The 14,814-nt window shown below is 41.4% G+C and overlaps 1 protein-coding gene across 9 annotated transcripts in view; it reads right to left on the bottom strand.

Moving 5' to 3' along the window:
* pard3.L (par-3 family cell polarity regulator L homeolog) overlaps nucleotides 1-13,385 on the bottom strand; it is a 417,717-nt gene extending 404,332 nt beyond the window's left edge. For 6 of the 9 annotated variants that reach the window (XM_018267171.2, XM_018267175.2, XM_018267173.2 and 3 more), the window contains exon 1: nucleotides 13,041-13,385. In XM_018267171.2, the coding sequence (XP_018122660.1) occupies nucleotides 13,041-13,160 (120 nt within the window). In that variant the 5' untranslated portion in view covers nucleotides 13,161-13,385. The remainder of the gene's footprint in view (nucleotides 1-13,040) is intronic. The other 3 variants (XM_018267177.2, XM_018267181.2, XM_018267179.2) reach the window with 1 other exon arrangement.
* Nucleotides 13,386-14,814: the final 1,429 nt, after the last annotated feature.

The raw sequence follows: 14,814 nt of genomic DNA, 5'->3' as shown, positions 1-14,814 counted from the left end.
TCTAAAAATGCTGTTGTTATCTACAGGACCTTTTTCCCAGATCACTTTTTTCCCCCCAAATTGCATTAAGGGTAAGGCCACACTGGGCGTTTTGGGGAGATTTGGACGCCTGGCGACTAAATGCCTCATCTTTGTGGCGACCGATCTCCCCAAACAAACTCCTTCCCTAAACGTGCGCGGCATTTAGTTTTCCGAAGTTTCCTCGTGAGGCAACTTCGGGTGACTTCGGAAAACGAATCGCCGCGTGTCATTAGCGCGAGTCGGGGAAGGCGTTTGGGGAGATTAGTCGTCAGGCGATCAAATCTCCCCAAAACGCCCAGTGTGGCCTTACCCTTAAGCTGGCCATAGATGTAAAGATTTTTAAAAGATCTTTTCGCTATCGTGAGACCACGATTATCTTGAAATGATCGTATAAAATGTACGATTTGTCCATCAACTAAAAAGACCATTTCAAGTGATATTGCCAGGAAAACTGAAGGTAGCTGGCTGCTTGGCCCTGCAGACATAGATAGATTGCACTGGGACCGATTTTTTAACCTGGCCGATCAATTTTATGATGTCGGACGAAAAGTCTTAAGATGTACGATCGTTCGATTCCCACTAACTTCACGATAATGACGGATTGGTCAGATTTCACTAAAATCGGTCGTTCACCATCTATGGGGACCATAACACTAAAAAATTAAAAGGGTTACTGTTCCTTTAAGTTGGCCATACACGCAAAGATCAGAGGTTGCCTGATCCCCCCCCCCCCCCCCGATGCGCCTACCTTGAAGTAAAGGTGGCCATACACGGGCCGATAAAAGCTGCGACAGACCGTGTCGGCAGCTTATTGGCCCGTGTATGGGGCCCCCCCGACGGGCTTCCCCGATCAAGATCTGGCCGAAAGTCGGCCAGATCTCGATCGGATGGGATGAAAAATCCCGTCGGATCACAGCCGCATCTATTGGTTGATGCGGTCCCGCGATCTGACCGCCCATTACTATTCGTTAGGATCCGATTGTTGGGCCCTAGGGCCCACGATCGGATCAGCCCAATATTGCCCACCTCTAGGTGGGCATATCGGGGAGAGATCCGCTCGTTTGGCGACGTCGCCAAACGAGCTGATCTCTCCGTGTATGGCCACCTTAAGGGATATCGGGCTGATAAGATCGTGAGCCCTAGTGCCAAACAATCTGATCTCAATGACAGGAATACAGAAGGTTGGAGTGAGGATTGCATCAACAAGCTGACGTGGTCCTCCCTCCACTGGGATCTTTAAACTTGTCCAATTGATCTCTGTCAGATTTTTATAGGAGGCCCCCATATACAGGCCAATCAGACATCGTCTGTTCGCAGCTTATATCGGCCGTGTACGGCCACCTTCATTTTAGGGGCAACTCATTTCTCTATACAGGAGCACAAGCACCCAGAATTCCTAAGCAATCCTTATAAGCAGGCAAGGAATTTTGGCCAGTCAAAGCTTTCCAGTTCCGACAATTTGTAAAGAAGTGCCTTTCCCCAAGATATTAGATCTTGGGGTTTACACAGCAGCAATATTTAAAAAGTATCACTAATTTACTCTATCACAAAGGTTACTCACAGTATATAAGCTTTAGATTTATAGCCAAGGGCATTCCAGACTCAGTTGTTGACTTGGGTGCACAGGAGCCCCACCAATGGCTTCAATCATGGATTTTTGCTCAGCAGAAAGGCAGAAGAAAATAAACCACATCATGACAATGGAAGCCTATAACAACTGAACAAACTAATTAGGAGGCAATTATAAAAAAAAAAAAAAAAAACTTGTTTGTATTATTTCTCACGGCTCCTCACTATGAACATCAAACAATTATAGTATTTAACATCCAGTGTTAGAATTCTGCTCTTCCATTAACGAATATTAAAAGGAACTATTATATGGCAAACTCTGAAACACAGCAATTAACCAACAAAATTCAGTGGAACAATAAATAGACATTTAACTAAGTGGTTGCCGGATAAATTAAACCTTCCTATTCCACCTGAGCATTGACACAGCTCCTAAATGGATTTCTGAGGGAGTCCCTGCTTCTGGGGATGTTAGGATTTCTCAGAGAAAAAATTATAATAGGGATTACTGAGAAATGTTGGACCTAAATGCCTGGCATTTAATAAATCTTAAACCTTTTAATTTTCTTAACTGTGGTGGTGGATGGTTTTAAGTAGGGATGCACTGAATCCAGGATTTGGTTCCGGATTATGCCTTTTTCGTATACGGATTCGGCTGAATGCTTCTGCAAGGACGAACCAAATCTGAATGCTAATTTGCATATGCAAATTAGGGGCAGGAGGGAAATCGTTTGACTTTTTGTCACAAAACATGGAAGTAAAAAAAAATAAATTTCCCCGTCCCATGCAAATTAGGATTCAGATTGGTATTCGTATTAATCTTTCGCGAAGGATTCGGGGGTATGGCCAAATCCAAAATAGTGGATTTGGTGCATTTTTTGAGTGTATTTATTGTTTGTCCTGAACATCCAGGTCATGCCGCTTTACAACAAAACACATAGAATATGTAGTAGCACATGTGAGCAATTTTCACAGGTCCGCAAGTACAGCATTTTGCCTGGAACCGGTCAGCTGTTTGGGAGTGCAAGTCAAGCACTAGGATTGGGTGGTGACCTAGACTTTTCATTAAAACCGGCTGAAAAATGATGCTCTTCTCACCTAGACAGACCCTTTGGACTGGCTGGAATGAAGGTAAAAAAAAAAAAAAAAAGAGCTAAAATCCCCCGATTTCCAATGGGAGACTGCCTACTGGTATTAGTCTATTGTCCTATGAAAAAGCATTTAAAAAAAGGAGGGCCTCTCTCATTTGTATGCAAAGCAGAAGAAACCCATTTTCGCTCCTTACATTCTCATTGTCATGGTAATACACCATTCATGGGCTCACCAGTAAATTGCAGGGTTTTCCCCGATACCATATGTAGAACCAGGGAATCCACATGAAAAGCATTTGGAGTAAGAGGAAACATGTCTTATCATGGGAACAGGACAAATTCCAAATACCCCACAGTCAATCATGTAATATTACCAAAGGTTTTAAAAGAAGGGTTTATATTACGACTAATAACTGCTGTACTATTTACTGCCTAAGGGAGTGCTATGCTTCTTAGTAGGGATGCACTGAATCCAGTATCTCCTTCATGAAAGATTTGGCCGGATACTGAATCCAAATTTTCATATGCAAATTAGGGACAAGAAGAGAAAAAGTGGAATAAATATTTTTTACTTCCTTGTTTTGGGAAAAAAAGTTACATGATTTCCCTTCCCTCCACTAATTTGCATATGCAAATTTGGATTTGCTTTGGCCAGGCACAAGGATTCGGCTGAATTTGAATAATGCTGAAAAAGGCCCAATCCTGGTTGAATCCCAAACCAAATCTGAATCCCTCTGAAAAAGGCTGAATCCTGCGGAATCCCAAACCTAATCCTGGATTCAGTGTATCCCTACTTCTTAATGGCCACTGCAATGTTCCCTTTGGTTTATGATTTCATGGAACAGGTGGGAGATTCCAGGTTACAACTAGAGGATTACCAGGCACTCATGCGGGATGGATGGCTTTGAGGCAAATTGAGGAAAGAATGAAGAATGAAGCTGCCACAAAACTGATGGGGGAGACAGTCTGGTTTTAGAAATATCTAAGGGAAAACCTGGGAGTTAACCAGTAATCTTGGGACTGGAAGACTCCTGTGTTCGGTCAGATTCTGCTGCTTTGATCAAATATATATATATATATATATATATATATATATATATATATATATATATATATATATATATATATATATATATATATATATATATATATATATATATATTTATATATTTCCCTTTATCAACAGAAGTTGATGATATGGTAAACAGAAATGGTCTGTGCTCACATCCAATAGTAAATAAATCAAAAGGATGATGGTGGCTTGTAGGAATACTGATGCAATTCAAAGTTCCAATAGAATATATTCATTGATCAACAATTCTCCGATCAATACACTGTGTTTTCAGGTCCCGATCTGAAAAAAATCCCATTCTGAATCATCCCTGTACAAAGGCAGAGCATAGAAGAGAAAGGCCTACAAGTTTTCAGATGGATTCCACAGATGCTGGGTCTGTCAATGCATTGCTGTATCTCCAAGAGAGAAAAAAAATATACAAAAAAAAAACTGCACAAATGATGTAACATTTCAAAAACAATGTTTGGTCAGGTTCTTACAGTGGCCACACACAGGCCAATAAAAGTGCCGAAATATACAGTCACGGACTATAGGCCCATCTGTAGGGCCAATGATTGGAAAAAAAAAACTATTAACACATTGTGGTGCTAAAAGCAGAGCAAGTGACCTGGAGGCCATACAGCCATCAGGACAAAGTTATCCTTGTACAAATATACTGCACACTCTCACCCAAAATGCTATATTTAATATTATTAGAGTATTTTACAAGAGGGAAAAAAAAAACTTCATAATAGTTAAATTGCTTAATAATCCACAGCCCAAATTGTTTTAGGTTTGCCAAAATTTCTATTAAAATATCAATTGAAAATATCCGTTTTGTTTTTTTCACACCGGCTTTAATTTCTTTTCTGTAGGAAAATATTTAGGATTTTTCCCCAGGGATAAAAAGTAAAAACAAGGACGTTTTGCCCCTCTAGAGCAAAAAAACAAAAAGAACACTTTACACCGATCTGGTTGAAACTGCTTTTAAGAAGAAGAGGAAAAAAAAAAAAATACACCTAAGGGCAGATTTACATATGGTCGAATATCGAGGGTTAATTAACCCTCGATATTCGACTGCTGAATGTAAATCCTTCGAATATCGAAGTCGAAGGATTTACCGCAAATAGTTCTATCGAACAAAAAAATTTTAATCCATCGATCGAATGATTTTTCTTCGACCAAAACAACATTAGAAAGCCTATGGGGACCATCCCCATAGGCTAACATTGCACCTCGGTAGGTTTTAGGTGGCGAAGTAGTGGGTCGAAGTTTTTTTTAAAGAGACAGTACTTCGACTATGGAATGGTCGAATATGCGAACGATTTTTATTCGAATCGTTCGATTCGAAGTTGAAGGTCGAAGTAGCCAAAAAAAACATTCGAAATTCGAAGTTTTTTTTATTCTATTCCTTCACTCGAGCTAAGTAAATGGGCCCCCTAGTGACTCAAGCTGCTTTTGAAGGCAGATAAAATGCTACTAGCACAGGGCATGAACCTGTACGAATGATTAAGGCAATCATATGAATTTATATAGTCAATGCAATTGCCTTTATTTATAATATTTACATTATGCTTTTCAAGATGTTTCCACTTTGCAACCTTTGCAATGTTACAGAGTATTCCGATGGATCAGTATCTGTAAAATGTAACAGGTTGTATGGAATCCAAAGAAAGGTAGAAGCAGGAACCAGGAATAGTTCAAGGCCACGAAACATACGAGGTACAATATTCCCCACTCCCCTCTAATACAATAGTTCTGGCCAAGGAGAAATAATTATGTATTAGTTAACCCGGCAGTCAAGGCTACATAATATACTGATTATACAATTCCCCAGAGGCAGCCAATGAGAGAGTAAGACAATAAATGTAGCTGAATGGTTACACAACTTATTACACAACTGGGAGCAAATCAGAAATGTGCAAAAATGTTGCACTTAACTCCTAGCTGGAGATCCAGCAAGCAAGGGACTAGCCGGATAGTCTGTGTACAATACATACGTGTGTATATATGGCACTGAGGAATGCAAAGCAACATAGAAATCAGGGAATTCAACCAGTGGTAAAACTCCCAAGGGAAGGGATCAAAGCGTGAAACTGCACCAGAACCCCTTCCCTTCGGGGCCCCTCCAGGAGGATTGCAGTGAAGAATGAGAAGCTCATTAAGGGATCTATTTATCAAAAAAAATGTAGTAAAATATTACCAGTGATGTTGCTTATAGCAACCAATCAGATCTTTGTTTTTATTTTCTAACTGTTGACATCTAATTGTTGATTGGTTGCTCATGGAAAGATCACTGGCAATGCTTCACTCCACTTTTTACATACCATGATAAATAAGCTCCTAAACTGGCCATACATAGGGAGATACACTCATTTGGCAACTTGAGGTGGGGGTGATATCAGGCTGATTAGATCGTTGGGCCCTAGGGCCCAACGATAGAATCACAATGAGAAGAATACGGCCAATCGGATCAAGGGGCCTCATCAACGAACCAATGGGATCCAATCGACATCTGCCCGACTTTTAGCCAGATATTGATTGTGGAATCCCATCAGAGGGCCCCACACACAGCCCAATAAACTGCCAGCAGCTTATATCTGCCCATGTATGGGGGCAGGCGGAGCAGCTTCACAGTTAAAATCCAATACATTAGATGATGCATGTTTTCTCTACTGAATGTTACAACTGATACATTAGTTGTTGCCATTCCTTCAAAGCAATTGCAAAATGTACCAACTATTGGAGTAAATTGTAATGATTTAGAGACCTACCTGCCTTACTGAGCTGCTACGGAAAGGAAAATTAAAGGGAAACTATTGTGCAAAAAATGGTCCCCCTACAGGAGGTGCCGGCTAACAGAGCCTGCAATAGTAATTTGGCAACAAAGGCCGCAGTTTACTCATCAAAAGTGGTAGACAAGTCCCTCATCCTATAAATGCGCCTAATCAGTGAGCTGTTAATCTGCACCTCAGGCAGGGAAACCATTTTTGAAGTATAGATGTCCTTTAAAATGTAAATTTAAATTTAGAAAAAGTACTACCTGATAACAAAAAAGTGTTAGGAAAGTGAACTGACCCTTACACACTCCACAAACAGAAAAATTGTACAGTTAACCTTTACTTGGCCTGCAGCCTTGTGTCCTTATAAGGTCTTAGAACGAAAAACGATACCACAATAATATTAGGTTAGTGTTAAACATAAAACTAAGATGTGCAATAGGATTTTTGCCATGTTCATATATAGCCGTGATCCCCAACCAGTGGCTTGCAAGCAACATGTTGCTCACTAGTGATGTGCAGGTAGAGAAAAACTCAACCCACACCTGCCCAGCTTCCCCCTGCCATTTCTAGACCTGACCTGCCCCGCCGATGACGTCACAAAAGGGGCGGGTGTGGGGCACAGGAATCCGGAACTCGACAGTCTAAGGTCGCGACCCGCAAGTGGAGCAGCGAGGTCAACCCGAACCCGCCTGACAGGTGAACCCGCAGATATCGGGCTGACCCGATAGTTAGTCATTTCTCTTTAAAGCTAGGGATTTCTAGACGTATGCAAAACTGAAGTATGATAATGCTTTGCAGAGAGACAGTTAGTGGCCCACAAAGTCACAATGTTACAACACCGCTATGAGACGACAATGAAAATAATATACCAGCCAAGATAAGCACCATCCAAATAAGTGTAATAACGTCATAAATAAGTTCCAGTATCTGCATATGTAGTGGAAGGTGCTATTTTTGGAAGAGAGGGAAGCCCTTTGGTCCTGCTCATGATTCCTTGTTCAGAGTTGAACCAGGAACTGCTCTGAGACATAAATCATAGCAATCAGCGTATTGACAATGTAAACAATACAGCTCTATATATGCAATATAATGTACCGTTAGATCAATAGTAAGACATAATGTTCTAATCTCATGGAAAGCGACAAACATAAGTTTATATTTTTAACCGAATGAGTGTTCTATCCTCTTGCATATTCCCGTTTACATAGCAAGATAAGGCAGTTAAGTGATTTATTACTGGTCCTCCCGCTTGGCTTCCATGGGGACGAATCAGCCATCCAAACAGTTCCCATTAGATGACCGTGGCAGCCGTACTGTGCAGAACATAATGCTTTTCCACAGGACACAATGAAAAACTATGCACTCTCTTAAACTTAATTAAGCCTCGCGTCCGCTCGGACGATGATTGTCCATCAATAGCGACTCCTGTGGGACGCTTCCCCTCACTCCTTCATGGCAGAGCTGCAGCATCAGTTGGGAGACATACAAGAGGCTTGCGGAATAGTCATTTACATTATCCTTTATTTATATATAGTGCTGACATGTTTACACCGAGCTTTACAGAGCTGTAGAAAGAAGGCTGTTACCGTTTTAGTCTAACGGCTTTTCAGGGCCATAACCAACACGTAGTTGTTTTCAGAATTTTAAGGGGCTGCACTGGCTCATAAAAAGGCTACAGAATACAGAAAATGATTGGAAAATTGCTCCATCCTGATAGCATTCCAGGACTATATAGTAAAGTAAATAGGGGGGTCACCCAAAATTTCATCATCACTAGCTTTTATGTTGATCTTCCACATTAAAAAACTAATGTAAAAGGCACATTCTGAGCAATTAAAGGGGTGGTTCATCTTTAAGTTAACTTTTAGGGTCAGGGGCGACTAATACCCCTGAACTGCCTCCTGCCAGCTGTTTCCTCATGAGGCAACTTCAGGCGACTTTGGAAAACAAAGCGCTCAGAGTGCCATAATGCCGGCAGGAGGCAGTTTGGGCAGATTAGTCGCCCCGAAGAAGAGGAGATTTGTCATCAGGCAACTAATCTCCCCGAATCTGAGCGTGTGCCCTGACCCTTAGTATGCTATATAGAGTAACTAATTCTAGGCAACTTTCAAACACAGTCATATATATATATATATATATATATATATATATATATATATATATATATAGATATATATAGATATATATAGATATAGATATAGATATAGATATAGATATAGATATAGATATAGATATAGATATAGATATAGATATAGATATAGAGAGAGAGAGAGAGAGAGAGAGAGAGAGAGAGAGAGAGATATCTTTTAAAGTTTTTGAATAATTTTAATTCTTCTTCTGACTCCCGATTTCAAATGGGGGTCACTGGTCCCATCTAAAAACAAATGCTCTGTAATGCTACACATGTCTAGTTATGGTTACTTTTTATGACTCATTTTTCTATTCAGGCCTCTCCTATTCATATTCAAGAGTCTTATTCAAATCAGTGCATGGTTGCTAGGGTCATTTGCAAGAGTTCAAACCAGAGAGCTGCTGAATAAAAAGCTAAATCATTCAAAAACCACAAATAAGGAAAAAATGAAAACCAACTGCAAATTGTCTTGGAATACTGCTCTCTACATCATACTAAAAAGTTGATTTGAATGTGAACAACCCCTTTAATAGCTCAGTGGGCCAGTGACAAAAAACATTATCACCCTTTTTATTTCAGGAATGCGGTGGTCCCCATTTCCAGGCGACAGTTGTCTGAGCCAGAGGTGCAACCAATGATAAATCTGAACTATTAGGGTCTCCAAATATAGAGTGATAAAACAGAAAAAAAAGAAAGAGGCCCAGGTGCACCGCCCTGAGCCCTCAGCACGGGAATCGGACAAACCAAAAAACCTTTTGGAGCAGGCACTCAATGAAGGTAAACTTCCACCAGGCGATTAATTCAAAAAGAAGAGAGTTTGTGTCCACAGCCTTGCACGTTTTATGTCCATGATTAAGTGTTTATGACACGAAACGCGTAAGGCTGTGGACACAAACGCTCTTCACTTTTGAATTAATCGCCTGGTGGAAGTTTGCCTTTATTGAGTGCCTGTTCCAAAAGATTTTTCCACAGGTGCACCCACACATGTCCAGGTGACTACCACTGAAAACAGTATGGAGCAATCCCAAGCCTGCCAGTGTAACTATTAATTTCAACTGAAACAAAACGACCCGGAATCCCACCATGTGGCACAGCCTTAACAAAGCTTCAAGCTTGCCCCCCTATTGAATGGTATTTCCCACCACAGTTCATAGAATTCTTTGGAACATAGAATAATGGAAGGTAAACAATATTGCATACTTTCCACACAAAAAAAAAATGTATTTAATTTTTTATACATGGGGTTATTCTCTGCCTGCTGATTATTAGAGGCATAAGCAAACAGATATCAGAAATCTGCCAGACACAAATGCCACAGCACTTGCTATGGACTTGACATAATTTTGAGGACAAAATCCACAAACACGCAAAAATTCCTGAGCGAGCACAATCAAATATGTAATTCTACATTGAGGAATGAACAGTTATGTGCACACTTCCCATTAGTACACAGCAGGAAGGCCAAAGAAACAGGAATCATTTAGGAAACTATTCTTAAACAAAGTCAACCTGAATGCAAGTGTTTTTGTTATGATGCTACTGGGGTAGCATGGGATTGTACAAAGCAGTCTCAATGAAGCAGATGTGATGTTTCAGTCTGTGCTGAATGTGACAAGTATAGTTTATCCTATAATGCATTCAAAAAGGGCAAAGAGTTTACACACAATGGATAGAGAAAAAAATTGTGTTCAATCAAGATTCCAACCAAAACCTGAGCCAGATCAGAACTCAGATGAGACAGATAGACAACGGTTCAGCTCCTATGAGTGATAACTCCGTGACCCCCGGCTTCCTGCACAGAGAAACCACAGGAAATATTTGGTTCAGGTTCAGTTGGCTGAATATTGACAGAAATCTCTGGCTTCATCCAGATCCCCAGACAGAATCCTGGGTTCTGTTTGTTCCAGCTTGTTCTAGAAGTATGGAAACAATCATGTTGCACCACAATCCTATTTTATTTTTCCTCCACAACAGAGATTTTTAGGCTGAACAGACAACTTTGCCTCTGTGCCAGCGAAGCCTAAATGACTGACCAGCTACATTCCAGTTCGGCCAAACATAAACAAGTCGTCCAGTCCCGTGACTAATATACAGTGTGATAGGTGCACAGCTCATTCCAGGGGGTTCATTCCACTAGCTAAGTGGCTGCAATATCATTATGCAAATGAGAGTTTCTTTTCATATTTTTTTTTAAAAAACACGATGACCAAACTCCCATGCCTGATTTTATCTTACATATTAATTTTAAAAATAACTTAATTTAATCTGATCACGAAAAATCTCAAAATCGAGTAGATTCGCTCAATTTTGCCCGAAAAAGTCGGATTTTCAGGCTCAACCCAGCGCAGATCCTGAAAACTTCAAATTGAGATAGGCACCTCTCCCATTGACATATATGTCCTCGACAGGTCTGAGATGGTGGATTATCTGATCCTGGCTTTTTGCAGCATTGAGGTATAATACATTTCAGAAAAATTCCATTTTCTTTTTTTCCCCCCTCTAAAAATTTGAGTTCTCTAGTGAAAAAAAATATGGAATTTTTAGAAATTATAACATTTGGATTTTAATAAATAACCCCCTAAGTTTCCATCAGGTTTTTAGCAGCAAGTCACCAGCTGATAAAATACACACACTAGTGATGTGCAGGTTGTACCGATCCGCACCAACCCTCCCGACTTCCTTTTATAGACCTGCCCCGACCCGCTGATAACGTCACAAAAGGGGAGGGGCGAGCAGCGCGCGTCTATAAAAGTTCAACCCGGAAGTCGTATGCCGGCATTTGTAAGGTCCCGGGCAGGGAGAGCAGTCAGAAGAGTTCAACCCGCACCCAACCCGGAAAGGGGGGTGCGAGGTCGGCCTGAACCTGCCCGACCCGCGAGTATTGGGCTGGCCCGCACATCACTAACACACCAACGAAGAGAACACGCTTTTATGTGTCTATTCTCAGTCACATTATTATTTACATGTGTTTTTAGAGCACTAACATATTGCGCAGTGCTGTAAAATAAATGTACTTATACAAGAAATACATGAATTACATACATAGAACATACAGAGTTACATACATACCAACCAGTACAAAAGTTTAGGAAGGCAATGTGCAAAAGAGCTTACAATCTAAAGGGGAAGGGAATGAAACATGTGAGTTACATGTGTTCGCTCCATTGACAAACAGAGTGCATTTAGTATCCACCAGCAGATTCAAGTGCAACAGAGGTAGGGCAAAGGGATCAGTGGGGGGGCTGATGTTGTAGTTCAACAACTATTGAAGGGCCACAGAAACCCTAATAAGGCCTACACAAAAAACACTAACGGGTTTTTATATGCAATCAACTTTTTAAAGGTCCTACAGCACATCCGACGGCTGCCAAAGCTCTGCTGGAAAAATCAATTCAGACCCTTTAAAAAGGAGTTTAATGTATTCACAATCACAGGACACAATGTTTCAATCTCCTCTGGCAGAGGTTCTGTACTTGCTACAATGTTTAGCCGCTGAAGACTGGCAGGAAGGGCATTCTGGGTTCAGCAAACGATCGGCCAGTTCTTACCATGGCATCCGAAGTGCCAATTGCACTGGCGTAACAAACAGAACCAGAAGGAGTTTAACAATGGGACGTCTTCATAAGTGAAATGTTAGTTTTATAAAGCACATGAACCGTCCAAAGGGACAACTGAGATATAAATTATCCCTGAAAACGCATTTATTTCGAGAAAAATGGCAGTGTTAAAGGGACAATCGCATTTAAAGTGTTATAATGGGGAAACATCAGAGGCATATCTCTGCCCACATTAAGATGGGTAACTTGCCTAGGGAAGCACTGCAACACATTTCCATGTGGATTAGGAATAAGGAACGAGTTCCTGGGAATGCTTGGGAAATCAGGAAAAGCAACTCCTCCTTACAGAGCCTGTGCCAAAAGGATGGCAGAATACACACAGGTATATTGATATAGAATTGCACAGCTCAAGCATCACCCCCATAGTCTACCCACATGGGAGAAGCCATGCAGCCCAGACAGAGGGGGGGGGGCAAGTAGTCACAGTCCAATGCCTATAGGCACACATGTAACAATAAGCAGCCACTCCAACCTTGCTCATGTTTAAAGGCAGCTGAGGAATTTCTACTTCAACCACTGGTTGGGTGCCAGAAGTTGTACACGGTTCCCCCCATTCAAGGACAAATAATGGGCTATTCCAATAGAAGGAGCACCCCAGTATGCGTCCTTGAAGAGGGGTGTCCCGGTGAGCAGAGTAGAAGTTCGGGCAGCCAACCAGTTGTAGTGTACGGGCGGTAAGACTGCAATAGAGAGAGCGACAATAGTGGTGTGTTGCTACTCAGTACAGGGTCGGGGTTTACTAATGGATTTCCCACTGCTCCCGGCTTCACGTACCTTAGCGATGGCCTTCTTGTACCTGGTCACCGCTTGCTGGATGAGGCTGGAAACTTTAAGGTTGCCGTCCCCGCAGGGTACCACGACCCGCGTCCTCCCAAAGCTCACAGTCACCTTCATCCTGCGCCAAAATCCCAGCCCGGCGGTTCCCGGCGCCCCAGCCCTTACACAATTAATCCAGGGTTCCCGTATTCCACTCCGTGCCCTCCGGTGTATGCAGGGCCTGCTGCTGCCGCCTCCTCCCTCTCCCCTGCATGTGAACGCGCGGCTCCTCCCACAGTCCTCCGGCAAGCTTGTCTGACCGCCGCCAACACACCCAACCCCAGGTGAGCGCAAAAGCGTTTTCACCAATCCGGCGGCTCTGATTGTTAACAGACAGCTGGCTAAGCCTATCACGTTTAAAGCGTTGTGTCCGGCCACAACAATCCGAAATTTTTTTGTGATTGGTCAATTCTATCAGGCTGCGGGAATGGGTTTAGTTGTTGAGAGGATAAGTGCGGGCAGGGGAGGGAGTTATTGTGTAGTACGGTTGTTACCTCACGAGCCCGCGCGTTTATATGACTAGAAATTGATTTAGCATCAAATTGTGTGAAGTTATTCACTGTGAATTGTGTTTGTTTATCTCTTCACTGGCAGCCCGAGTTTGTTGAGGCTCTCTGTCTGGGATGAAGACAGTTATACCTTCTATATAAAGTACCCCCTCTTGTAAAATATAAGGATATTATAAGCAACCGAGGAGTTTCATGACCATATAAAAACACGAGGCCGAAGGTGCAACTAGGGGTACTTTATTTATTATAATACACAAATTTCAGTGAGTCATGTGACAGAAATGACATCAGAACTCACCGTTTATAAGGATATAATATACAAGATATTCATGGCTTTTGTGTATTATACGTAAATAATGCGAGCTATACACAGTGTAATATGGACATGTAACAAAGGGGGACGTTACACAAGAACTTTTTGCATTATGACAGAAAATTAAATTCTAAACAACTCTCCAGCATACTTTCCTGTAATATGTCAATGGGTTTAAAGTTAATAGGAAAATACCGAAAGCTTTATCTGTTTGAATCTGACTCCTGATGCTATGCAGCAGAGGTCAGCTGATTAAAGGACAAGTAACCCTTTAAAATAAGGGAATGTTAAATTGACAAGAGGGCTATGCTAAGAACTTTTGCAATTTACATGCATTATTTATTTTCTTTGAATTCCAGGATATTAAGGGATACTGTACTGTTAATAGGAATGAATTTTGGTACAACAGCGCCACCTGCGGGTAAGTTTCTGACCAGTCTGACCACCACGTAGTCAAAGAAGTTGTCAGGAGAAAGAAAGAGGCTGCTCTGATGTTCTTCTGCTTAGGAAAGATTTGAGAATGTTTCTAAATGTATTCCTAAGCAGAAGAAAATCAGAGCAGCCCCTTTCTTGCTATTGACAACTTCCTTGACTACTTGGTGGTCAGACTGGTCGGAAACTGACCAGCAGGTGGCTCTATTGTAACTAAATTCAATTCATATTAACAGTATCGCTTAAAGGAACAGTTCAGTTTGAAAATAAAAACTGGGTAAATAGGCTGTGTAAGATAAAAAAATGTTTTTAATATAGTTATTTAGGCAAAAATGTAATGTATAAAGGCTGGAGTGATTGGATGTGTAACATAATAGCCAGAACACTACTGCTTTTCAGCTCTATAACTCTGAGCTAGTCAGCGACTTGAAGGGGGGCCACATAGGACATATTTGTTCAGTGAGTTTGCAATTGATCC

This window comes from Xenopus laevis, chromosome 6L (genome assembly GCF_017654675.1).
Source record: "Xenopus laevis strain J_2021 chromosome 6L, Xenopus_laevis_v10.1, whole genome shotgun sequence".
NCBI classification, from domain to species: Eukaryota; Metazoa; Chordata; class Amphibia; order Anura; family Pipidae; genus Xenopus; species Xenopus laevis.
Note: the sequence above shows the minus strand (reverse complement) of the source record. Positions and strands in the feature narration are given on the sequence as shown.